The sequence below is a fragment of the Bidens hawaiensis genome, unplaced genomic scaffold (assembly GCF_021521415.1).
Source record: "Bidens hawaiensis isolate Kalapana, Puna unplaced genomic scaffold, B.hawaiensis_p1.1 tig00063687_1, whole genome shotgun sequence".
Taxonomy (NCBI): Eukaryota; Viridiplantae; Streptophyta; class Magnoliopsida; order Asterales; family Asteraceae; genus Bidens; species Bidens hawaiensis.
Genome location: NW_027506538.1, coordinates 36,128 through 63,563, shown reverse-complemented (window position 1 = coordinate 63,563; position 27,436 = coordinate 36,128). Strand labels below are relative to the sequence as shown.

General features: G+C 38.6%; 1 protein-coding gene and 1 pseudogene across 3 annotated transcripts; both read left to right on the top strand.

Annotated features, from left to right (window-relative positions):
- The first annotated feature begins 2,806 nt into the window (after positions 1–2,806).
- LOC143618113 (mitotic spindle checkpoint protein MAD1-like) lies at positions 2,807–10,248 on the top strand (annotated as a pseudogene). Its single transcript, XR_013150953.1, has 16 exons — positions 2,807–2,965; positions 4,349–4,448; positions 5,422–5,582; positions 6,032–6,229; positions 6,315–6,407; positions 6,578–6,691; positions 7,338–7,585; positions 7,681–7,852; positions 8,048–8,152; positions 8,242–8,445; positions 8,563–8,725; positions 9,229–9,319; positions 9,398–9,467; positions 9,601–9,733; positions 9,855–9,893; positions 10,003–10,248. The product of XR_013150953.1 is annotated as a mitotic spindle checkpoint protein MAD1-like (transcript).
- Positions 10,249–22,295: 12,047 nt separating this feature from the next.
- On the top strand, positions 22,296–26,763 carry LOC143618116 (DExH-box ATP-dependent RNA helicase DExH9-like). 2 transcript variants are annotated; one of them, XM_077090435.1, is made up of 14 exons: positions 22,296–22,641; positions 22,724–22,924; positions 23,016–23,234; positions 23,315–23,644; positions 23,724–23,828; positions 23,907–24,017; positions 24,110–24,360; positions 24,513–24,636; positions 24,719–25,001; positions 25,100–25,254; positions 25,446–25,595; positions 25,669–25,901; positions 25,986–26,250; positions 26,341–26,763. In XM_077090435.1, the coding sequence occupies exons 1-14, from the start codon at positions 22,381–22,383 to the stop codon at positions 26,617–26,619; spliced, it is 2,967 nt and encodes a 988-aa protein (XP_076946550.1). In that variant the 5' UTR covers positions 22,296–22,380; the 3' UTR covers positions 26,620–26,763. The 2 variants fall into 2 exon arrangements, with proteins under 2 accessions (XP_076946550.1, XP_076946551.1); XM_077090436.1 differs by having other exon boundaries at positions 25,100–25,258; positions 25,450–25,595.
- The last annotated feature ends 673 nt before the right edge of the window (positions 26,764–27,436 follow it).

Here is a 27,436-nt window from a genome sequence, read left to right as displayed (position 1 = left end):
TAGATAGTACATGAGTTTTATATTGTTTCATTTAACTCACTTAATTTCAAATTTTGAGCATTTATAAAAAAGTCACAACGATGAAATAATATAAAAAAAGCATTTGAGTGATATTTGTATTTAGCCCAAAAACATATTTAAGTAGAATATCAAAGAAAACTTATTAATGGTTTTTTTCAAATATCAATTTATTTGTTTACTATGGAACTTGAACTATCATCATAATTCATTGTTCACCTTAACAATCACATTGATACCATTCTCCTACAAGCTCTTTAGTATTAATATTTTATACTATGAGAAATATTTTTTTTCTTTTGTTTTTATAAACGACAAATGTTATTTCTATTATTATTCACTCATATATTTCTATTATACTCAACCTCTCACTTAAGAGACTTGCACATCTAACATACATGCTAGTTTCATAATTACGTGAAATATTTCATTAATATATAATCATTATAGAAATTGGATTTTTAGTAGTATATTGTGGCTTGATATTCTCAATGCCAATATGAGAATTATTGGAGATCCCTGAGAATTATTGAAGATACTTCATTGGTGTGAGCGCCTTATCTCAAGGCGTGGGGTCAACAAGATATTTGCTCACTAGACATTGGTGTTGTCATCTTTGGTTATGTCCTACACTATAGTTAAAACTTAAAAGATGCTTAATTAATTATTCATTTGTTATACTGCCCATCACAAGTAGGGCTGATCAAAACCGAATATTCGAAATTTCGGATATCCGAAACCGGATATCCGAACATTTCGGATAGTGAAAATCACTATCCGAATCCGAATCCGAAACTTCGAATATCCACATGCGGGACACAGATGGGAAGGTTGAAGCATGTGGAAGTAAAGGCTAGCAAATTGACAAAGAAAGGGTAAGGTATAAATAAATGTAATTAATGGGGTTGGTGGTCTATTGAGATAGACAAAACCTTTAAACATCTTAGGTTGAGAGAGTTTGGAAGGTAATGATCCCATATAGGGCTGTCCAAACTGCTCGTCGCTCGCCGCTCGTTCGTCGTTCGCTCGAAAATTGCTCGAAAAATGCTTGTTCGATTTAGGCTCGGTTTGGAAGTGAGCCGTTCGGCTCGGTTCGGTTTAAAAACAATCCAAGCACGAGCAAAGCCTCGCTCGGTTTGGTTCGGTTTGTTTTGCTCGAATTATTTTTTATTTATTAATTTTATATATAAACTTTATGTATATATATAGAAGTATACTATTTTTTAAAGTTTTTAAAATTTCCCTCTTTTGTGTTGAATTCAAAGTTCAATTTAGACCATAGTCGCTCGTTTTATATATGTTTTGTTGTTAACTTTGAGTTTTATACATTTTAAAGGTGAAAGTTTAGATAATTTAGAGTTAAAAGTCTTTAGTTAATGATATTTTAAAGTTTTAGAAATTTAAAATTGGAAACTTTGTACGAAATCAAGCAAAACCAAACCGAACAAAGCCGCTCGGTTTCAAAAACCAAACCAAGTTCAAGCATAAAGATATCGCTCGTTTCTTTTAATTCAATCCGTTCGGTTCGGCTCGCTTTCAAACCAAACCAAGTATGAGCATGCCTGCGTTCGGTTTGTGGACAGCCCTAATCCCATATACGTCAAGAATAACATGAAATTTGTTGTTCAAAATAATATATGCATGTTCAAAAAAAATATTCAGGGTCGTGTTGCAGTTCATACCTTTTTTTTTCTGTATGCGTCGCATATTTGAATATACCATACACACTTACCTCTAATGCAGCTTCTCATTTATCACCCGTTTAAATTCTGCTTGTAGAAATTTTTAAGTCGAATCATGCAGACTCATAAAATTTTGAAGTCTACTATAACATAGTATGTGTTGTTGGTCTACTTTAATAAAATAAGTGAGCATCTCATTTGATCAATTCCACCACTTTGATACAAGACCACCTATTACGCTTGTTGAAGATAAATATTGTTCATTCTTTTCAACAAAATTTCATTGTTGTCGTGAAGATAATTAACCAGAGACAAATATGTCACTAAACAATTTTTGCAAACATATAAGAAAACAAGTGGTTTGTTATTTCTTGCACATAACCACAATCAACACGATTATACATTCGGTTTCCCGGTTATGTTTTAAACCAAAGCAGGTAATCAATTTTCTACGGGATGTAATTTTCATACACCCCCCCCCCCATGATGAATGTACAAACCTATATGCCGCGTATAGGATTATACTGGTCGTATAGACCACACATGATTGACAAGTGTACGGAGGGGACACAAAATAGAAGTTTTTCGGTATATAATTCTATATGAGTCGTACATGTCTTCACAACTCAGGTCCTAATACAACCGTATAAGCGAAAAATGTGTGTGAAAATCCGTGATAGTGTGTTCCTATGCCTTTTCAATTCGTTTAAAAGAAATGGACCCAAATACAAATTCGGTTTGATTTCAATACACACTCCACTCCAGTTCCCAATACAATACAGTAATACACTCAATCATTCAGAAAAATAAAGTCACAAAAAGTCTTATGCACCAGCCGGGAATCGAACCCGGGTCTGTATCGTGGCAAAGTACTATTCTACCACTAGACCAATGGTGCTACATGTTTTAACCTAATCAATTAATTCTTCTCATTCAATTAGCCTCCTGACTGAGCTGATGTTGACCAAAATTTGGGCTCATCTGCACACATCAAACAATCAATCAGGTATATTATTTAAGGCAGAGCAGAAGGCGCCTTTCATTTCAAATTCATCTGTTAGTTAATCACACTCACTCATTCAAATTCGAATCTAGGGTTCACAATCATGATTGTGCGAACACCTCTACCGAAGAAACGACGGCCTGAAGCCACCGACAGCCCTAACTCCGACGGCCGTCTGGTCATCTTTGAGGACCTGCCTGAGCCTGAACCTTCTCACCAACACTCCGATCAAATGCTTTGCACTTACCAATGCCGTCAGCTGGTACTAATTCATTAATAATTAATTACTAATTACACAGTTCGATTCGTATTTATGACGCTTTTATGTGATACTCCTATTTCCGAATTAAGATATAGATTTTAGAATTTAAATAAAATAGCTTATTAATTCATACATGATATGTATGTGTGTGTGTATATATATATATATATATATATATTTTATGTTTGTTAATAACCTAGGGCTTGCTTAGTTCTCTTCCCTATGGATTTGGATCGTTTTGCTGTAAGTACATCCATATTAGAATACTTGAATGCTTGTTATTAGCTTTATATCTGTTATCATAGAGTTCAGATTGCAAAGTGAAACTATTGTTACTGACGGACGAAACTATTGTTTGCTGTGTTTACTTAGTTTTCTTGACCTGAACTTTTATGATATTAAGATAGAAGTTATAGAACATGTAAACGATGATTGAATATTTCTTCTGCTTGAATGAGTATCTGATATTTACTTTCGGTTTCAATATTGCTTACAGTTTCCTTGTTTGCAGGACTTTTGTCTTGGTGATATTTGTTTGCTAATTTCATGTTTTATAGTTAGAACTTAGAAATTAACTGGTATAATAACTGTCGTGTGTATGCCTGATGGAGTTTTTAAATGAGAATAATAATATGTTATTTCGGGTGGTGTTTGGGGTTCCTTATCTGACCTCCTTATAACTTTTTGGAAAGTTATTAAGTCACAATGTCTCACAACATAAGCAATCCCAAACAACTTTTAACTTTTCAAAAAGTTAATAAGTTTGTTAGTGAAAATAAGCAATCCCAAACACTCCCTTAGTTGAAGTGGTTATATCAGATATTAAGTACTCAGATCGATAAAAGTAGTTATGAACGTTTAGACATGGGATACAGTAATACAATAGTTATGTTATCATGTAAAGAAGCCATATACCTACTGATAGAGACCCAAAACTAAAACATGAAATTAAAGGATAGTTGGCCCGATTCGAGATGGGCTATTCTCCAATTAATCCAATTCGAGAAGGATTAGATCTTTATTACAAGGATTTTAACCAAGTAAATTCATAAACATAAACATTGACATCCTCCTCACTATAACAAAAGATATAAATAAGCATTAGTAGAATAGTAACTTGCCCTTAACTTTAGCTACCATTTATTAATAGAATAATAATTGGTCCTAAATTTCAGCTACTCATTAACCCATTATCCCCTCTTTTAATAGTTGATTTGACCAAGATATGTGACCGTATCACCTACCATTGTGTGTTATGTAAACATCGAATACAGTTGTGACCCTAAAGAAGTGGTCATGAAGTTATACACCGTTTATATGAGGCTTAGTCATTGCTAGTTAGTTACCTTTCATCTTTTGGTGAAATACTTATTGTCCTTACAGGTCAAATCGGATTTTTTGGATGCTTTAAGCAGTGCAGAAAAGCAATCTCAGGATTATCAATCTAAACTTGAGACAATGGACGGTGACTTGCGCAAATCAGGTGAGTTAAGTTTGGCGCTAATTAATTTGAATTTCCTCACAAGATAGTAGTGCTTTTGTTATGTTGCGTTGTAGAAACAAACATATAATCCAATTTTTGACGATGTTGTGTACGTACATGTGCTGCATTAAATATTTTGATGCATGTAGTTGTCTTTCTGGTTTTATGGTGGTTGTTAGTGTAGTGTTTTTAAAGTACTCATACCATATATAAAGCTAGAAATAGCATAGTCAAAAGTTCTATTTAACTGCTCATATTGCCTCACATCTTTTTTATACTTATGTGTTTGTGAATGGCTTTTGTTTACCATTATACAAGAAAAGAAGCTATACAAATTATTATCAAACAGGTTCTCTATCCATAATTTGTATTACAGATGTGAGTTTATACATATAATAGATTATGTGTTTATAAGATTACAAATATGGGCTGATGGACTAAGGTTCAAGTATAAGAGTAAGATAATGATATTCACACTTTTTGAAGGTTTAGTATTAAAGAACTCCAGTTTGTCACAAGGAGCCTTTTAATGTTGCTTAGCCAAAATATGTGAAGCTGTAGATGCAAAGGATATATGGATTTCTTTCTCTGAGTCAATCACATTTTTATGTACACGTTTAATTCTACCCAAAATGTTTCATGCATTTGATGAATCATCTTAACAATGCCATGCACATAATGGGTTTAGACTGCTTAGTTGATAGTTTGTATTACTGGTGAAGATACACACCCATACAGTTAAAACCTTAAAGATTAAAAAATAGGTTGCATGCCCTTTCGTTTTGTTTTAAAGTATGTTTAAGAGGGTGCTTAATATGGTTACATAAAAAGTGTTTTCTCATGTAGTCATTGTCATTTTTTTATCTTTAATTTCATTGTTTTTCACTCACTAATAGCGGTAGTCTTTCTTTGCCGTCTTTCATTATGAGTATATATATTTTATAGCTTTAAGAGTGATTATCACTTTCTGCAGAAGCTGAAAGGATGAATTTTCGGGATCAGCTTTTATATGCAGAACAAGAATTAGCTGCTGCCAAGGGACGTGAACAGTCTTTGCAAGACCAGCTCTTGAAAGAAGTCAATGAATCACAGGAGCGACTAAGAAAGCAAATTCATATTCATAGTGAACTTGAGGTTTAAAACGAACCATACCTATTTCAATCTACTTTCTTTTCATTTAATTTAAGTGTTCTCAGATATTTGTAGATTTAGACCGTCAAACTTTAACTTTTGATAGTTGAGGCTCTGCACTGTGTGCATGCATATATAGGATAAATCTGTATTTAAAGTTAAAGTTTACATTACAATGATGTAGTAATACTATAAATATCTTGAAACTAGGAAGTCTGCAGTTTTTTTTATTGAATTTGAACTTTATTGTTTCTGTTAAGGTAAAGTATTCCATAGTTGGTGGCTCAGTTGGTTTGCTTTTACCCATTGACTTACTATTAAGTTTAGTAACAGCTTGAGTCACTGTTTCACTTTTCTTGAACTTGTACTATCTTTTCTTGCTTTTTTGTTATCTGCTTACTAAATTCTTTGTTTGGATATCTTTTTAGATAAAAGTTTATTAACTTATGTAGGTAAAGTTAAGAAAAGAGATGGACCTTCGCAAAAATGCAGAATCTTTGCTATCTACGGCTGAAGAAAAAGCAAGCATGTTAGAGGGGAAATTAAGCCACGTGTCTGAAAGTATAGAGAGGGAAAAAGTTCGTCTTCAGAAGGAACTTACACAGCTTAAACAAGAATCAAAACTTTCAATGTCTAGAATTAGTGCAGATGTGAGTAGTCTTCAGTAACGACAGTATTTTCTCTTTTATTTTTTTTACGTGATACGGAACCAATTGCTGCTGTTCTTCTACTTAGCTTGAAAGGATGGAGTGCAAAGCTAGCAATTCTGAGAAAGAAGCAGCTATGTTAAAGGAACAATTGGAAAACCTTCAAACAAAACTCAATGAGGTTATATAAAATCTTTAGCTATGCTTTGTTCTGAATTCATTATATTCTATGTCAAATGGTATACTTTTTTTGTTGTTTGATGGGAGACATTATATAAATATAAGTTTTACCTTTGGGAATAAGCTTAATATTGCAACTAATGGTATCTTGTTTTACATTCTTATGCACAGTGCTTGCATGAGAAGAATGAAGTAGAGAAAAAACTTTCTACTTTAACACATCAAGAATTTTCTTCAGATGACAGTATCTTGGTGAAGCACTTGAGAGAAGAGCTCAGAAACTATGTATGCCTTGTTTTTCCTCATTGCAAGTACTTAGTTGTTCATGTTTGTTTTCACTTACCTTACATTGAAATGAATTACTTGCTGATAAAAGGGTCAATAGGATTAACGTTGTTAATAAAAAATAATAAATCAGATTCTCTAATTATCATTAAAAAAACAGATATTGCTCTTGACTGATATTTGAGATATCGGTTATCGCGGCGGGATATTGGTAATTTTAATATCATGCATAATTTGTATATATATATAGCAATTTAACACTAACAATTCAGTATAATTTCCTACTATCAACAAATTATCCTTTTTCAACTTGCAAAACACTAACAGTTGTACCAAGTAGGAACTGATTAAGACTTACAATACTAACATTAAACGCTAACAATTGACAATTAAGACTTATACCACTGATATCGGGAAAATCAGTGATATATTGGTGACATATCAGTTTTTAGCAAATAATGTGTATTTTTTTAACACATTCAATGTTTATAGTTTTAGTCAAAAGTAACAAATTCATAAGTTTTGCAGTTTGCCATCATTATTGTTCAAGTATAAGCACCTTGCTAACAAAGTTTTAAAGAATGAACATCTTAGTTATTTCTTAGCAGCAGAAATATTGATTATAGTTTTCTGTATTTTGCATCAGGAATCAGAAGTGCGTGAAGCTAGAAAATGGAAAGGTTCTCATGAGGACATTGAGTTATTGAGGGAGAAATTGTTGGAGGAAAAGGGTCGCAGAGAGAGGGCAGAGTCAGAGGTTATGAAATTATCAGAAGCACAGATAAATGGAAAGAAATTGGAGGATGAATTATCTTCATGGAAATCAATGGTGAAAGAAATTCCTGGTGTCACATCTGCTGCTGACATACCTCTGAAATTCGAAGCCTTACAAAAGTTTGTACCAACTTCACTGTATAGTTTTAGTATGTTATCTTTTTTAATAATATTAGCAGATTACTTACTTCCTAAATCAATCATGTGCATTACAGGGAGGTTCTTGAAGGCATGATAAAGATGGGAGAAGTGACTGCGCGTTTAAAACAAGTTGAAGTTGCTCTTGATGTTGCTGAAAATGCAAGACAAAATGCTGAAACGGAGTCTGCATTAACCAATGAGAAGATGGAACTTTTGAAATTGGAGCTCAAAAGAACTGAGTTGCTGGTAAGTTTGTATGAAGTTACAAACATGCTTGAGTGTAAAATAACATAGTTTGCAAGTATCTTCTAAATCACTGAATCTTTGATGTTTATTGTCTATGTTTTTGTGTGCTTTGGTTGTTTAGTAGTATGGCCTAAGTTCAACATACATCACAACCTTGTGTCATCGTTATTGTTTACAAGTAATGTTTTTTTGCAGCTTTCTGCAGTTACAGAGGAGAGAGATCGTTTGAAGATTGCTGTTGATCAACTGAAACAGCAGAAGAATGTTGAGTCAGGGGGTATGACAGATGGGGCGGTTAAGGTTGTAAACTTGAGGTAATCTTTGAAAGTTTTATCTAGTTTATGGGTTTGTGCTAATGAAGCTGTTTAAACCTTCTTTTGCAACGACAGGAGCTTGAAGCATCCCTTGCTATGAAGGAGGATCTTATAAAGAAACTTGAAAACTCTATAATTGAGCAAAAAGACATTAATGCCCGTCAACATAATGAAATAAAGTTACTTAATGAAAGGCTAAGTAGTGAATCAAAAAGAATAAAGTCATTAGAGAGGGAGGATGATCGTCTCCGCTCAGAGATAGCTATATTGGAGTCAAAGGTTAGATTTTATAATATAGAGTTTCTTCTATATTTCTGGCATTTTCATAATTGTTTTTTTTTCTTTTGCCCTATTTCCAATTATTGTTCAGTTGTTTATATATTCTGTCATTTACAGTTGGGTCATGGTGATTTTTCATCTGCAAGTACAAAAGTTTTGCGTATGGTGAACAGTTTGGCGGTTGACAGTGAGGCAAAACAGACAATTGAGGCTTTGCAGAATGAATTACAGAAGACAAAAGACAAATTACAAGCCATTGAGGAGTTAAAAAAGCAGTCAGGTACTTTTTGCTATGTGTTTACTGAGAGATTACAAATGTTGTGTTGGTATCTTTTAAAAATAGCATTGGGATTCTTTGATTTTCATTAGTAGTTTTTTGGAATTTTTTTCAGATAATGCTGATTTTCTCTTATAATAAGTGGTCCTGCCTATAAGAACTCAACCAACGTTATCGTCGTTACCGTGTCTTGTATGTTGAGAATCTTGAATGCATTGATTATCTGATGTTAGGTTTATTGTTATCTGATGGTCTTTTCAATGGCTGTTGGCTTAGTTAAACATTGCAACATATATGCTAATTTACCGTTTTTTAAGATTCTTCATGCATAGATACATACATCGTTTTTCTCATTTAGTTTGTACTAGGTTTTATTGTTGTAGTTTTTGAGTAAATACTGGTCACAAGTAGTGTGTTCGGGTTTGGGTTGATTTCTTTGACATGAATAGATATACAGCTGATGCTTGTGTTTAATGATCCAAACTGATTGCTGTTGTGTTGTATAGGTGATGCTGGGACATTGGTAGACTCGTATATATCTGGAAAAGTAGTTCAGTTAAAAGAACAAATCGCCACCCTCGAGAAACGTGAGGAAAGGTAGGTAGCTTTTCTATTTAGAAATAGTGTGGCACTATAAGCAATTAAATTAAAGATGCTACACGATGGATGAAACAGGTATAAGACAGTTTTTGCAGATCGAATCTCTGTTTTCAGACGGGCTTGTTGTGAACTATTCGGCTATAAGGTACCTGTGGAATTTGCATAGAGTCTTGTTTCTGGTCTTGTTTAATTAACAGTTCATGCTTTTTAATTATTACAAAACTATTATTGCTACAGTAATAATCTAAGTACTTTGATAAAGCATTATTGATGTACAGATTGTGATGGATGATCACGCACCAACGATCAGATGGGATCCCTGTTACACGGTTTACTCTTCAGTCTATATATGCTCAAAGTGATGATGAGAAACTTCAGTTTGAGTATGAATCCGGGAACACAAAGATTCTGGTAAGATGGTGTTTATGTCTGTGGTCAAATAGTCAACAGTCGTGTAGCATGTTTCACATTTGTATCAAAATGTTCAGCCATTAGCCCTTATGTCTCATATTTGCTTTCTTTAATGTTTCAGGGAAATAGCTACACACAGCAGCCTGACATTTCCCGCCAGGTACGTTCGGGTTGGGTAACATATTACTTTTATTTTCCTTAAATTTATTTTTTATTGAATTAGCATTTAGCGGTATAGTAATTTTATGAGGATTGGCTGGTTTTTCCAGGTTGAGATTTTCATTCGGAAGCTGAACTCTATTCCGGCATTTACCGCCAATTTAACAGTTGAGTCTTTCAACAAGAGGACGCTCTCGTGAGACAAAGTAACTTGGCTTGTTGCTTTGTGAACACATGCAACGATTTAAACGCTTTTTTGGAACTGAACTGAGTGATGTTATGTAATATGGGGCAAAGATCATCTTACATTTAATATTGCTTGTGTTCTTGACAGATTAAGTGTATGTTTTGTTCTATATTTTGTGGGCGAGAGTTGTATTATCTTCCTAAAACATATTTGAGATATGTTGATTTTTCTAGGATTAGTTATTTACAAAATAAATAAATAAATAAATAAAAGAACATAGATATAGGTACCATAACTTGATGCTAAAGTTTCTAATTTACCTAAGTATAAAAACAATAAAGCTAAAAGATATGCTCTCTCTCTCTCTCTCTCTCTCGCGGGATGATTGGTGTAGTTTTTGTTTGTAATTGTTTATGTTTGTTTCTTGTTTTGGTGGTTGGGCTGTGAGTACTCATGTTCGTTTTGGTTTTGATGTTTACATTGGTGGTTTTATCACCTTGTTAGTGTTATAAATAATTTTGTCGGCTGTTTAAAGAAACCAAGTATAAAAAATGTTACTAAAATAATCGTGCAAATAACGCCCGATGAATATTTCATCAATACCAAAAGGTGTATGAATTTACTTTTCAATTCATTCCTTCAAAGATTAGTGCTTACAACTATACGTAAGGCGAATCAGTAACAAATTACATTGCCAACACTTTTTGGATATCAAAATTAACTAAAGCTAGAAAGAAGATAAAGTAGCGCAACCTAAATGGACGTGTTTGTTTGTAGGTATACTGCGCAACCTAAATGGACGTGTTTGTTTGTAGGTATAGTGCGCAACCTAAATGGATGTGCTTCTTTGTAGGTATTTTCCATATACATGTATTATGATTACAAGACTAAATGGACGGGTTGGTTTGTAGGGGTAACACCGCAAATAACATAACAAAACCATCAACATCGCATCGACATAACCAATCAAAGAGCATAACATTGGCATGACCAAGCTAACCGTGCGACCCTCGAGACGGATCTACAAGATAACTGGAGATCTTAGTGATACAACTGGAGATATTAGTGACATCATTGTAGATGCGATATTAGCTTATATATATATGTAAGCAATCCATTGTAAATCCTCATTCATATATATAATAAAAAAAATGTACTTTTAACTGTGTGTTGCTCTCTCACTAACTCTCATCGTCCTCTCTATCGTACATACCTTAAATTCCCTGATAATAAGTAGGTACAACCGAAATCGTATTATCCGCCTATCCGGTGATATTTTGCTTTAACACACCGCTTTGGTCCAACCTTGCTTGACGAGTTTTGTCGGCCTCAGGCTTTTGTAAGGCTATCATGGCTAAAATCCCGAGACCAATTTTTTCGTAAATAAAAAACCGAAGACCGACCTAGTATGTTACGGGTCGGGTTTATTTGGGCCGGTCTTTTGGTTTAAATCGAGTATACTATATTAATATAAGCAAAACCCTATAAAAATGGCCTTCCCTGATGGCTTGTATCCGAAGCTGCGGGAACAGGCGGAGTCCTTCACCATTGGGAGGCATTTCCTGCGGGAACAGCTTGCGTACTGCGCGTAAGGACGTCACGTCTCTGAGCATGGTGGGTCCTGCGGATCCAGTTGGTTTCTGCGCAGACGTCCCTCTTCAAGGTGAGTCTTGCGGGTCCAACTGGGCTCTGCTGGGACCTACCTCTTCAAGTCCCCCCAGTCCAATGTTCTTCTCATGAGTGTTTAATAAAGTGAGGTGAACTTTTGGACTTAAGCAAAGGGTTTTGAAAAGGGGTTTTTAAGGTTTTCCATAGGGATTCTTCCCGCGGAAGTCCTTGTCACTTGCAGAAATTCCCGAGTTTCCTGCTTGATCTTTGGGTATGATGCGGGTAGGTCTGTAACCTCCTCGCAAGTCAGGAGCGTTGAGTCCCACTTGTGTGGATTCTCCATGAGGTTTTGGTAGTTTTGAACATAGTGATCAATTATGTTAAAACCACCAATTCCATCCTGGAGCTTCAAACAATGTAGTTCTCGACGTTCCCGCTATGCGGGGATGTTATTTCCGTTTCCGCAAGCATTGCCCAGAAGATCCTTCTTGGTTTCAATTCCCAGCGGAGCGCTAGGTATGTGAAGGGTTTTGCCTTGACACTGTACCCGCGCTCGTCTTACGGTTACTTTACTTCCAAGGTATTCCTGGCGTCAATTCCCTGCGGGTGCTAGGTATGTGAAGGGTTTTGCCTTGACACTGTACCCGCATCCGTCTTACGGTTACTTGGTTGCCAAGTTATTCTTGGCTTCAATTCCCTGCGGGTGCTAGGTATGTGAAGGGTTTCGCCTTGACACTGTACCCGCATCCGTCTTACGGTTACTTGGTTGCCAAGGTAAGGGGTATTTTCCCGCTTACTTTTGAATCTTTTTGAATTTTGAAATTCGAAGAGTTGGTGAAAGGATAAGAACAGTCCAAACCTCTGAAACGTCGTGCGACGGTTTCTTCTGACTGTCAGGACGTGCAGGAAGTTATGGTGACGTGACAGTACATGGTCATTCCAGACGCTTTTTCAGGCGCGTGGGCGCGATTTTTCGGGCGCGTGGCCGCGAAATTAATGGTACGCGTCCTGTCAACAGCTGTTGCCAGCTTGCTTTTTGCCACGTGTCATAGTTTCATTGCACCTTCAATTTCTCTCTTTTCCGCATTAAATTCATCGCATTAATTGCGATTAGTATATAAAGGGGGAGAGGGTTCTTTGTAATCCACACTTTCACTCTTCTCTTCATCTTAAGAACGATTTCCGGCGAATACTCATCTTTCAGTCGAGCATTCTCTTGAAATCGTTTTCTTCTTTCTTTTTGCAAGATGTCGTCTCGTGATCTCGAATCTACAGCCGATGACAAGAGTACTGCTGGCGAGTGCCATTGTGCTCTGACTGTCGATCTGTATCAGTATGTCGTCAGGAAGTTCATGCTCGAGTCTCTCGAGCCTGAGTTTCCTGAACCCCACCAGACGGTGTACGATGCCCCCAGAGGCAAGATCGGGGTATATGCTGCATTCTTTGTTTATGGGAATCTTAGGTTCCCATTGACAAAGTTTGTTTACCGTGTCCTTGAGAGGCACGGTGTGCACCTGACCGAGGTGCATCCGATGGCGATTGCCAAGGTTCGCCACTTTGAGTGGGTGTGCCGGATTCTGGGCATTGAGCCCTATGTCGACCGCCTGATGACCTTCTACACTTGGAGGTGCATCCAGGGGTGGTATACCCTGATAACCCGGATTAAGGGTTTGAAGATTTGCGCAACCGAGCGCAGTCTTCGCTCGTGGAAGCGGGAGTTCTTCTACATCTCCGCTCGCGCCATCCCCCTTGCCATGAAATTCAAGAACGGGCAAGCACTTCCCAGCCTTCACGCCTCCAACTACCAGGAGGCGGAATGGTTCTCGAAGATATCCCGGGTCCAATCTCCGGTTTACCGGTTTGCGGAGTCCGGGATAGTGATGCTCGGGATGAGCCGGGTGTGGAAGAATGCGGATGCGCGAAAGATTCCGATCGTCCTCGAATACGGTTCGAACTCTGTTCCTTACGGTATGCCTTGTTTCTTTTTGTTGATTTTGAATCTCCTCTAACTTCTTTCCTGTTTATTTCAGAGGGGAACGACTTGCAGTCGCTCATGCACCCGCAGGAGGCTGACGGTCCCGCTCGGATGGGTACTCGCGCTCTAGACGAGAACGAGTTGCCCATCCTAGAACAAACGGCGGATCGGTTCGTGGAGGTCTATCCGCTAGGCCACGAGATCCTTAGCGCCAGGCGGCCAGGTAAGGCGCTATTCGACCATCGACCCCTCAATGTTGAAAGCTCTGCTGGAATTCCTCTAATCGTATGTTCTGATGAGGAATCCGCAGATGGTCCTCCGTTGGTGCGGAAGAAGAAGGCTGCCGGCGGGAAGGGGAAGGAGAAGGTGGCCTCCACTGCCGATCCGGCGCCTCGGTCTGATTCGGAGACTGAGAGCGAAGAGGTGGCGGGGAATCCCGGTGGTGATAAGACCGCTCCGGAGGCTGCGACGATTGTCACCTCCGGAGAGCCCAGGATAACAACGGTGACCGGCGTGAAGAGGCCGGCTCCATCGGGTTCATCCCCGCCCGTCCGCACTTTCAGGCTCAAGAAAACCCGTAAGTACAAACTTCCTTTATCTTTAACTTCATAGTTTTCCATCGTTAACACTTTTCTTCTTTGTGCAGGCGTGGATGTTGACGCATTCCAGGGTGGAGCGCAGAGTACTCCGCCCATGACGGTAGGCTTGGTCAGCCTACCTGAGGCGACGACCCAGGCGCCTGCGCCTGCTTCCGCTGGTTCAGTTGCTCACTCCTTTGAGCCGACTGTTCCAGCTGTGATGACGTCACCGCCGGCTGTGAGTGCTATTTTTATCGCATCTTTCACCGAGCCGGCGGTTACTTTGCTGCGGATTCGGCGGCGACCGCGGCGGCTTCTACCATGCCTCCGTCATCGGCAACGACGGCCGAACCTTCAGGTATGCATGGGGCTTATCGCCAACCTCTGCCTCCTTCCCATCTGCCTGACCTCTTGGATGGATTTCCGTTGGGTTCAGGTGATGGGTTTGGCGGCTATCGGCCTGTTATTGACCCTACAGGTGCGTAGGGTTCTTTTGGCCCATTTTATATATTTATTTATCATCTTTTCCTAACTGCTTTATGTTTTTTGCAGTGTCGGATTCCAATGAAGTGTATGTTCCACGATGGAACATTCGCCGAGGAACAACCCTTCGCACCCCTGTGGAGTGCGTGGAATGGGCTCGTCACGCTGCTCCCAGTGGTGCGTTGGGGGAAGCCATGGCTAGCTACCAGGAGGGTAGGCTAACCAATGAGCTTCGGGTTCTCCTGGCCCGGATGCATCCGCGCGTCGAGCTGCTTTGTCGTGAAAACGACAAGTTAAAAGCAGCTCGCATTAAAGAAGTGGCTCAGGCGCGGGCTGTCCGGGAGGAGAACCAAAGGCTTTCCGTAGTGGCTGCGGAAAAGGAGAAGGCCTTCAAGGCCCTCGAGGTTGAAGTTCAGGCTCGGCTCGAGGCCCGTTCCAAGGCTGCCCAAGCTGTTAATGAACAGCTTCGGCTGGCTAAGGAAACTGCAAGGAACGCAACCGAGAGGGCCACCAAGGCTGAAGCTGTTGCTGAGCCTCTACGCGTGGAGAATGAAGAGCTTAAAGCCAAATTAGAGGCTCTCCAGCAGGCTCATGATGCCTTGGCGATGGAAGACGCCAAAAAGCTCCAGGAGATCTTGGACCAGAGGGGGGTGCTTGACCATACTGAGCGGAAGCTAAGGGGCGTCGAAGAGGCTGCGGCTAAAGAAGTGTTGCTTGCCAACCTCAACAAGAGTGAAGCCGAACGCGCCCGTAACGAAGCTCAAGCTGCCCTCCAAGAAGCTCTGGTTGCCAAGGAATGACTTCTTCGAGAAGCGTTGTCTCAGGTATGCTTTTTATGTCTTTACGCTTTTCTTTTTAAATAGAAAAGGTTCTGATACTTGTATATTTTCTTGTAGGTTGTGCATCGGGTCTTCTCAGAGACGTCTTATGACGATGCTATGAGCGCAGCCCTCAACGCTTCTCACGAGGATGGGGAAAAGGCCGGCTTCCTGCTTGGTCTAGGGTTCGTTGAGAAAGGCATCCCGCCTTCCAACTTCCCTTTGTATAATGTTGATACTGAAGCTGTTTACGACCAAGCAGTGAATCAGTACGCCGCCTTCCCGCATCCGGTGGTGGAGAAGGTGAATCAAGTTGCTGCTGCTGATGATGGGCTAGCTATCCTTAAAACTTTCCTTGAACTGCCACGCTCTACTGACGGTGCTGGTCCAAGTGGAAGTGGCCCTGAAGCCTGATCCTGAAGATCCCTTCCCACTGCTAGGATAGATTTAGCTTGTATAGATTTACTTTCTTGTAGGCGGGTAGTTACCCGGTCATTCTTGTAATGAATCATTGTGAAATATAAATCTTTTTGCGGGTAAGACCGCAACTTTCACTGGATTCCTTGCTTTATAAACGTTATATGACTTGCATACTTTAGTTTAAATTAGCAATTTTCCAAGTGTAGAATAAGTTAAACTTTGAACATGGTAGATAATAGGTTGAAGTTTTGCTTCCTCTTTCGTGATTGTGCGGGTAGGACCGTCACTTGCACTTAGTAGGATGGCTAAACTTTACCTACGTCTGACCTGCGTGTAGGTTTTCCTCATCTTTTTGTTAGAAATTATGTTTTGAATAACCGTTCGACGCGCGGTTGTTAATAGGTTAGTGTTCAGTTTCCTCTTATGATTCATGCGGATAGACCGGCACTTTCATTTAGTGGGATGACTGAACTTTTCCCCTTCAACTGACCTGCGTGAAGGTTTGCCGTTTTTTGGGTTTATGCGGGTTTTGCCGCCTTCCCCATGCAACGACTCACACTTATGTATGCGGTGAAAACCGGCATCAGTGTTGATAGTTCATAAAGTATAAATGTAAAATCATCAGCGTCGATGTTCTAAGGAGAATCATTTCCATTAGAAGTGGCTCTGGGCCTTTTCTTTACAAATTTGGAATTGATTTACATGCAAACTGTGTAATTGAGCTCCCTTCCATGTTGTTGGGATGGGAGTGCCATCGAGCCGATACGCACCTGGTTCGGGATCTCGTTCTTTACGCAGCATGTAGTCTCCACATTGAAGCTGGAATTTTATTCATGTTCCCCTGCTGGGGTTCTACACGCATCAGCCTGCTCAGCGTTCATTGCGCCACGAGGTGCGCGAGCGTCCCATCTCTGACAAATGCTTCGACCATGTCCTTTACGTCTATGCATTCTTCGGTGTTGTGGCCTTTTGTCCTGTGAAAGTCACAGTATTTGCTCCGATCGGCATTGTGACGATGTCGGATTATTTGAGGCTTTGGCCATGGGAGCTCCTCAGTAGCGAATATCTCGGTGACGCTTTTGGTGAGCGGCGTCCATCTGGAGTTCTTGTTTGACTGTACGTTATCCCTTCCGCCTAACCGATGCTGCAAGCCGGATGAGGTGTCAAAGTTTACCCTTGACTGCCAAATGCCTAGCTTCCGCTTTTTGTTTAATCGGGCGGTAAGGACGTTGTCTTCTCTTGTTTTCTGGGTGTAGAGGTTTGTGCTCTGTGGGAGATCTCTACCCAGTTGCTTCTCCGTTTCCGCAAAGCGTTTAGCTGCTGTCATGATGGCATCCCATGTGGATGGCATGCCATCTTTACCCGTTAAGGTGCGGATGAGCTCTGGGTCGTTCGCGCCCTGAATAAAAGCAGCGCGAACAAGATCTTCGCTAATGTTACCCAGACTTAGCTTCTTCGAGTTGAAGCGAGTGATGAAGTCTAGCAAAGATTCATCTTTCTCTCGAATGCATTTGAGGATTGTCCATTGCTCCTCGGTATACTTTCTTTGCTGGCTGAAGTGTTGGCTAAACTTCTGTTGGAAGTCTGCCCAGTCGTAGATGTGGTTGACCGGTAGACGATCGAACCACGCTCTAGCAGCCCCGACAAGCGTCATTTGGAACATGTAACACCACGTAGGTTCCGTCCAACTACTGACGGTTGCCCCCGCTATGAATCTGTTCAAATGATCATCTGGGTCGGATATACCATCATATGTGCCTATGCTGGACATTTGTTTGGCACTTTTTGGGGCAATTGCTTCTGCAATGTCCCTTGCAAATTTGGACGTTCCCGCATTTGCAACGTTCGGTCTGAATGTTTTGGAGAAGTCACGTGGACTTCCACCTGTGTTTTTTGGTTTGAAGGCTTCTCCAAAATGCCTTCTCGGTTGGGAGTCCGTTTCCTTACGCTTCCCTTTTGCCCTATGGCGAGGGTTCGCGTCGGAGTCGGACTCCTCCGAGTCATCGTCCAAGTATTCTTCGAATTCGTCAGCCTGTTGGACGGAACGCAAGCGTTCGTCCAACTCAGCTTGGAATTCCTTCTGACGTGCCTCCGCCCATGCCTTGACTTCATCGAGTGTTTGGCGGGGGAGTCTTGTTCGTTTTTCTAACTGGGTATCGGTGATTCCCAGTGAGCGATTATTTACTGCACTTGCCCCAGCTTGGGTAACTGGGGTAGTGTTCGTAAAATTTACTTCACTTGCCCCGGCTTGGGTAACCGGGGTAGTGTTCGTAAAGACTGTGTAGCCGGTATTCCCCCCAGTAGCTGGGGTTGTGGTTACCGGAGTTTCTTTAACCATCTTTCCAGAAGTTTGAAAAAACTGGAGAAAAATGAAGTTCTAGCTTTATGCACGGATGGCGCCAATGAAGAAACACTAACCGGACCCCGGGCAGATTACGGGTAACCTGGGGGTTGGATAGCTGTTTCCCACGAGGGGTTAGACCCGGCAAAGATGGTTCTTCTGATGACCTGCAAAACAGACACCGTGAGCTTGTCACTGAGAAGGGGGGGGGGTTCCTCCTTGTGACCACCCTCCGGCGTGAGAATCAGACTAGATTGCTCTTTAAATATAAATGTATATTAAGAGATTGCTAGAGCAGATATCAGGTATAATATGATGATAATATGTTAAGATAAGATGGTCATACCATTTGTGGTATTTATAGCCGAAGGTAGGTTTCCAAGGAGGTGTGGCCTGCTGAATAGTATTCCTGTTCCACCAACAGTGGCCTACGCACGTGCCATGCTGGTAGTTGGTGAGTAGGCAGCGGCTGATAGTGACCAGGCTTGCTGTGTACTATTCCTTTTCACCAACTACAGGCTATGCACGTGGTATGTCAGGAGTTGGTGAGTAGGTAGCGGCTAATAGTGACATACAGTACAAGAGCATGCTGCTCGCCATACTGTTGTCAATGAGTTGTCGTATCTTTAGTCAGATCTTTTGTCCATACCTCGTCAGGTACAGTACAGAAGATCTTCCCGTATCGTACGGACTGGCTTATTTGGGCGGGAGTATTCCCCCTCCCGCCCTTGTGCGGGATTGTTCCCGGCTTTACTCATTCCTTCAGGTGACACTGAGTGATTGAGAGCTAAGTGCCTTGTGCGTGTAGCCTTGCTGCGCGGGTGGCCTTCCCTGATGGCTTGTATCCGAAGCTGCGGGAACAGGCGGAGTCCTTCACCATTGGGAGGCATTTCCTGCGGGAACAGCTTGCGTACTGCGCGTAAGGACGTCACGTCTCTGAGCATGGTGGGTCCTGCGGATCCAGTTGGTTTCTGCGCAGACGTCCCTCTTCAAGGTGAGTCTTGCGGGTCCAACTGGGCTCTGCTGGGACCTACCTCTTCAGTAATGTAATTTACCTTATGACTAACACTCACAAAATTAAACAATGTTACTATACCACAAACTTAAAGCTTTAAAGCTTATCGCTGCAGAGAAAATTAATACGGAACGTGCCAAGACGTTCATCGGGCCACTATTGAAGAAGGTGGAGGACATTTTTAAGGGTATATTTATTTTCTTTTCATTATTTGTTGTGCTGTGTGTTTCTTAATAGTTATTGTTTTTACAGACAAGGCACAAAATGTTGGGGATATGACCATAGGCAAAACGTTCCACCTTAAAACACATGAAGATGAGAGTGAGTGCTTTTTTTTAACAACCAACTAATAAGACCTGGCTCCTCAGGGTAACACAATGACAAAATATGACCCTATACGTCCGTGATATGAGACATCGCTCTATTATTAAAACAGGGCACTTTCATAGTTATATTTAACCTGTTGAATTTTATTTCATTTTAAATGTTTCGACAATCCTTCTTAAAATTGAAATGTGAATGATTTGAACAATCCTTTCAATGTATCCACGCCGGTTACACGTCCGGGTTATGTTCGCTCCATTGTCAGTAACGTGTTCGACACTTGTTATGCATTAGACACTGGGTTATGCGCCCGACATTGGGTTATGCTCCAAGGCCGATACGTGTCAGGTATATTCGTCGTTAAAGGGTGATAAATTCCAATTCTTTCCAAAATATTATGTGAACCCAACACACCTTAAACTTGGAAATGTTTTTATAGATTCCAAATCCAATTCTCACAAATTCCAATTCCTTTGACAAATTCTAGTTGATTTGAAAAAATTCCACGACCAAACGCACCATTAGATCCATCATTTTAATACTAATGTTTAGAGAGGTTAGAAGTTACTCGAGCTTAAATGGTTAAAAACGTCCCATCTTATAAAAATCATGCCTTGTAAGAACTTGAGTTTTATACAACTATGTATTATGGTTTGTGATCTTACAAATGTTTACATAGGATTGGTATTTTTCACATGTTGCTTTTATGCATATAACATTAGTTATTTCGGGCATCTTATTTTTATATATTGTACAACTTGTTTTTTGGTAGATTGTTTTTAGTATACTATTATTAGGGTAGCCTTTTTTTTAAAATAATTTATGCGATTCATATAAAGATCCAACAAAGTCTAAACCGTTAAACCAAACCGTTAGTGAAGGTTCGTTTTGGTTTAATTCAAAACTTTTAGTTTTTGATAATTAAAAACCGTTTATCTGAAAAAGATGAAATGAATTTACGTAGTTTTATATATTTTAACTAAGTGGGGCCACTGGATTTTCATAAAATAGCCCCAATATGTTGAGGAATTAAAATAAAACAAATCATGAGCTAGATGAATAACCTTTTAATGAAATAAGTCACCCAGTAAATTTTATTACGATTGTGTTAAATGGTTGTTATGCTAATATGTCTGTTTATGCACCCCCCGTTTTTTTAAACAACTAACGTTCTTGCATCCATATCCACAGAGAGACGGATTGGAGATGCTCTGAAGGAGCATTTCCGCGAGAAAGGATGGTCTGATTTTAGGGGGGTTATGGATTATAAAATGGAGCTCCCCGTTAGATGGAGAGGGGACCGTGACATGGATTACTTTTATCTACATGTGTATGTTGAGGATGAAAGAGAAGATGATCTAAAGGTTTACTATATAAAAGGGATAATTTGTATTGTTACAAAAGGAGGAGAGGTCTGTCAAAGGCTAAGTGATAATGGAATACATTGTGATCCCATCACCTTCAAAGTGGAGCTGAGCAAAGATAGGGAACTGACTTTGTCCATTCCACTCCACAATTGGGATGAAGAAAAGGAGTTTTCAAATGTGTTGGAGCTAGAAGTAATCAAGAAGCATTGATCAAACTTGTGGTTTGGGTATTCCTAAGACTATTTTCTTGAACCTGAGGTTTATATGTTGGATAAAATATGTGTCTTTGTCCAAAACCTCTTCATGTTAGTCATGAATTTGGTAAGGTGTACTTTTGATTGGTAATTTCACTGTTTTGTCACTTCCATTTTATCACATTATTATTTAAACCCAATCCTATATAAAAAAAATAATTACATTCAAACTGTTGGCTGACGAAGTTGTTGCATCTTTTATCACAGTGTGTTTCAGTTTTAGTCACTACTCTTCAAAGTAGGCATTAAAGATATACATTTCGATAGTAGACAACCCTAATGAAATAAGGACACTTAAACTGGATACACACCATTAGGCTGCATTCGAGTTACACACTGATTGTTTTTAAGCTGGATACCCACCATTAACAACTAATTTGTTTTTTTTACTCTTCACCTTTCGCGTTTTGTGAGGTTCGAATCTCAGCGTTTCCTGGGTAACACCAACACCTTTGCCACCACCACTAAAGCGCAAAGTTTGTTGTAACTAAATGTGAAAACTTTAAATTAAAGTGTAAAAAAACTATTGTTATTACATAACACAAATTTCGAAATTAGATATATGAAAATAAAGTTAGTTAAAAATCAATATCCATAATACGTAGATTTTATAACACAGACGAATAAAGTAATATAAATGAACATAAACGAACATATATAAATGAACGAAAATAAAAATAAAGCATGTCCTTTTTTGTTTTCATATTAAATTAATAATTATAAAAGACTTCTTGTCAAACCGTTAACTAAAAGTTTAGTTTATTTACATGTCTACAGTTTTTTTTCTCTAAAACAGTAACGACTTGAGTTTGACAGATTTTATCTCACCACACTGTCGTGTCTTTGGACGAGTATTCACGGGCGTTGGCCTAAGTGAGGGTTTTCCCACTTCGAAGGTGAGTTTATTCCAATGGCCGACGCGATAAATTTCGTCAGTTCATTTGGAGACTCGCTTGCCATTAAAAAAAAAATAAACAGCTAAAAAAAAACTTTATATCCAATACCTTAGCCGCTCTTTTCTGTTTACATTATTAGGGTTTCTTCTTTCTTCCTCTTTTGAACTCTAAACCCTTGATTTTAAACCTTCAATTTCATCTCAAATTCTTCAAATTTCATCAATGGGATCAGTAAAAAGAAAATCATTAGACGAAGGCCCTTCAAATCATTCACCCCCACCACACAAACAACACAAAGACAACAACGAGGTTGACACAACAGTTGCCTGTGTTCATGACGTATCATACCCGGATAATTACGTCACTCCTCCTCGCCGGCCCCTCACCGACCAAGATTCAAAACCCGCCAAGGAATTCCCATTTACCCTCGACCCTTTTCAGTCCGAAGCTGTTAATTGCCTCAATGCTGGAGAATCTGTCATGGTAAAGATTCAATTTTTATTCATAAAGATTTGAACTTTATGTGTTTTTGTTAATTAGAATATTGAATCTTGGATTATTATAGGTGTCTGCACACACATCAGCTGGGAAAACTGTTGTGGCATCTTATGCTATTGCAATGTCACTGAAAAATAAGCAGAGAGTAATATACACCTCACCTATTAAGGCACTGAGTAATCAGAAGTATAGAGAGTTTAAGGAAGAGTTTTCGGATGTCGGTTTGATGACCGGAGATGTTACGATTGAGCCCAATGCTTCTTGTTTGGTAATTATGTTTATAAGTTATAATTTATATTTCTGTAAATTGTTGCATATTTTAGTGTAATATTTTTAGCTAAAGTTTAAATATTTTTTAGGTGATGACTACGGAAATCTGGCGTAGTATGCAGTACAAGGGGTCAGAGCTTACACGTGAGGTGGCGTGGATTATTTTTGATGAGGTGCATTATATGCGAGATAGAGAACGAGGGGTGGTTTGGGAAGAAAGTATTGTCATGGCCCCTAAAAACACTCGTTTTGTGTTCTTATCTGCTACGGTACCAAATGCTAAGGAGTTTGCTGACTGGGTTGCGAAGGTGAGACCGTGAGACTAGAAATTATCATGTTTATAACTGTTAGGATGTTAAAAAGCTTAATGTGATAACAAATAATGCAGGTTCATCAACAACCGTGTCATATTGTTTATACGGATTATCGACCGACACCGCTTCAACATTATCTTTTTCCTACGGGTGGTGATGGTTTATACTTGGTGGTGGATGAAAAGGGAAAGTTTCGTGAGGATAGTTTTCAAAAAGCCTTAAATGCCCTTGTTCCCGTTAATGAGAAGAAAGATGGTGGGAAGTTTCAAAAGGGGTTGGTTAATGGTAGAGGTGGGGAAAATAGTGACATATTTAAAATGGTGAAAATGATCATTCAACGCCAATATGATCCCGTTATTATCTTTAGTTTTAGCAAAAGGGAATGTGAATTCCTTGCAATGCAGGTAGGCGTTTCCCCCCCCCTGAATATGTGGTTATTATATTGATTGAAGTTTACAGTTTTGTTATCTTAAATATATTTAGATGGCAAAAATGGATCTAAATGATGATGATGAGAAAGCGAACACCGAAACAATCTTTTGGAGTGCTATGGACATGTTATCAGATGATGATAAGAAGCTACCACAGGCAGGACAATTACTAAAATAATGCATCGAGCTTTTTTTAATCTTTTTGTGTAAATTTACTGACTTTTTGTTTTGCCAGGTGTCTAATATGCTTCCCCTCTTGAAGCGTGGAATAGGCGTGCATCATTCTGGATTGCTCCCCATACTGAAAGAAGTCATTGAAATATTATTCCAAGAAGGTCTAATTAAGGTTGAGATGAGGACATTATTATTAATTTTATATTTTTTCTTTACATATGTTTTTTGATTTTGAGGTTTTAATTTTGGGATATTTTGTATCAGTGTTTGTTTGCCACAGAGACATTTAGCATAGGTCTTAACATGCCTGCAAAAACGGTTGTTTTTTCAAATGTTCGGAAGTTTGATGGAGATAAATTCAGATGGCTATCAGGTGGTGAATATATTCAAATGAGTGGCCGTGCGGGTCGTAGAGGAATTGATGATCGTGGTGTCTGTATTCTTATGGTTGATGAAAAATTAGAACCTTCAACTGCTAAAATGATGGTTAAAGGGAGTGCGGACTGTTTGAACAGGTATGTGGTCAAAGGCATACCTTTTGTGGTCAACGTAAATATCCTGTCAAATTTGGTATATGTTGCTATATTACATTGATGCATTGTGATTTTTTTTGTTGATTTTTATGATATGCATGCTGTGTTTGACTTTTAGTTGTTGAATTTTTCAGTGCCTTCCATTTAAGCTACAACATGCTTTTGAATCAATTGAGAAGTGAAGACGGTGATCCTGAAAACTTGCTTCGTAATTCGTTCTATCAATTTCAAGCTGACCGAGCTATCCCTGATCTTGAGGTTGTTGAAACCAGAAACATGTTTTGTTTTTTGACTTTGACCCATTTGACCTGTCTTTAAAGTTAATTTTTTTTGTTTGCAGAGACAAATGAAGGTTCTACAGGACGAAAGGGACTCGATTCAAATTGAAGAGGAGGATAGTTTAGAAGATTATTATTCATTATTGCAGCAATATAAAAGCTATAAGAAGGACGTGCGTGACATCATATTTTCTCCTAGATATTGCTTGCCATTTTTGCAGCCTGGCAGGCTTGTATGTGTCCGTTGCACGAATGATGACGAAAGTACCCTTGCCTTTTCAATTGAGGATCGAGTCACATGGGGTGTTATAGTCAACTTTCAAAGAGTCAAGAGTCTTTCAGAAGGTTGGACATCTATATTCTATGATAATTTCTTTCTTAGATATAGTCGTGACATATTACTTACATGTATATGTGTGTCAATGTATATATATGTTATATAGATGATGTGGACAAACGCCCGGAAGATGCAAATTACACAGTGGATGTTCTAACAAGATGTGTTGTGTCTAAGGATGAACTTTCCAAGAAAACAATTAAGATCATTCCGTTAAAGGATCCCGGGGAACCGGCTGTTGTTTCTGTTCCTATTTCTCAGGCAAGTTTCTAACTGTCTTTGTTTAGTCAACTCAGTTTGGTCAACTCTGGTCAAAGCACATGTACCGTCACTTTTTCGAGTGTTGGGAAATGTTTTGTTGATTTTTGTTCCAAAACATCTCTTTAATATTATATGGTCTACTCTGGTCAAGACACGTCTGATTTTTTTGTATGGTCAACTTTGGTCAACAGATAGATAACTTGAGTAGTGTGCGGCTCGTAATAGCAAAGGATCTTTTGCCACGGGAAAATAGGGAAAATACCTTAAAAAAGGTGTCTGAAATTCTCTCAAGATTTTCTAAACAAGGAATGCCCCTATTGGACCCTGAAGAAGACATGAAGGTAGACTTTTTTTCATTTTATATATTTGCACCTATATTGTCAAATTGTTCTAATGTTTATATATTTTTTATAGGTTAAAAGTGGGTCATATAGGAAGGCGGTCCGGAAGATTGAAGCCCTAGAGAGCCTGTTTGAGAAACATGAAGTTGCAAAATCTCCACTTATTGAGCAAAAGTTGAAAGCGCTGCACAAAAAGAAACAAATTACTGCTCAAATCAAGTTGATTAAAAAGTCAATGCGGTCTTCCTCTGCACTCGCATTTAAAGATGAGCTCAAAGCAAGAAAACGGGTTCTTCGGAGACTTGGGTACACAAATACTCTTTCCTATATTGTTTCATTATTAGGAAATGGTTTTAAATAACTAATAAGATAAAATGCTTTTTGATGCAGATATGCGACTAGAGACGATGTTGTGGAATTGAAGGGGAAAGTTGCTTGTGAAATTAGTAGCGCGGATGAATTGGTATTAACAGAGCTCATGTTTAATGGTGTTTTTAAGGACATAAAAGTAGAAGAAATGGTTTCTCTTTTATCTTGTTTTGTGTGGCAAGAGAAGCTTCAAGATGCTCAAAAGCCGAGGGAAGAACTCAACATGCTTTTTACACAATTGCAAGATACTGCACGAAGGGTAGCTAAAGTTCAACTAGAGTGCAAGGTTCATTTCATTCTATTAAATAGTTTGTTATATTGTTACATGGTTTTATTCTTAAATTGTATTGATTTGAATAATGTGTTGTTTTGACAGGTTGAAATTGACGTGGAGAGCTTTGTGAATTCGTTTCGGCCTGATATTATGGAGGCTGTTTATTCATGGGCAAAAGGGTCAAAATTTTACGAGATAATGGAAGTAACCCAAGTATTTGAAGGCAGTTTGATCAGAGGTATTAGGAGGATGGAAGAAGTTCTTCAGCAATTAATATTAGCTGCAAAGTCGATTGGCGAAGTTGAACTTGAAGCCAAATTTGAAGATGCGGTTTCGAAGATCAAGAGAGATATTGTGTTTGCAGCCTCATTATACTTGTAGACACTTTTGTTGATCCATGTTTGAGTGTTTTTATTACTTAAAATAGGTACAAGAAACCTTTTAAAGGATAGTAAAATTTTGTAGTAATTTCTGGTAATCACACCATAGTTAAGTATTGAATTATTTTAATGGTGGTTAAATTGTAGTTTTCTTTTTTATTTTACTTACAAGTCTCTTTATTTTTCACAATTTATCACTTTACTTTATTTCATATCTTTAAAAGTGATATATTCATCATACTAGGTTAGTTACCCGTGTGTAACACGGGTTTGAATAATTAAATTTATTCATGTGACGACACAATATAAAATATAAAAAATGTGTTAAACTATTTATATAAGTATGTACTATAGGATATAATAAGTTATATATTAAAAAATATCAATATATATATATATGTGTGTGTGTGTGTGTGTGATGAAAACGGTATAATTTGATAAAATCTTCAAATACGCTATATGCTTAAAATTATGTATTACATATAATATTGAAAAATGAAAAGTTCATAAACCTCTATTTTACAAATAAGTTGCAAGTTTTATATATACAAATAAATTGCTACAGTTTTACCGAAACATTAACAAACCATGCGTTATATAGCAACAAAGCATATACAATTTTTTTTTATTTGAACTAATTGCTACTTTCCCTAACCATTGATGAGGCCATCTGATGTCCAATTATTGCTTCTACTATTACGTGCAATTCACAACAAAAAATAAATCAAACTAACCATGATTTAATACCCAACACTTGTCTTGTCTCATTCATTCAGTTCGATTTGTACATTCATAATCAGTCAAATAGATCAAAAGAG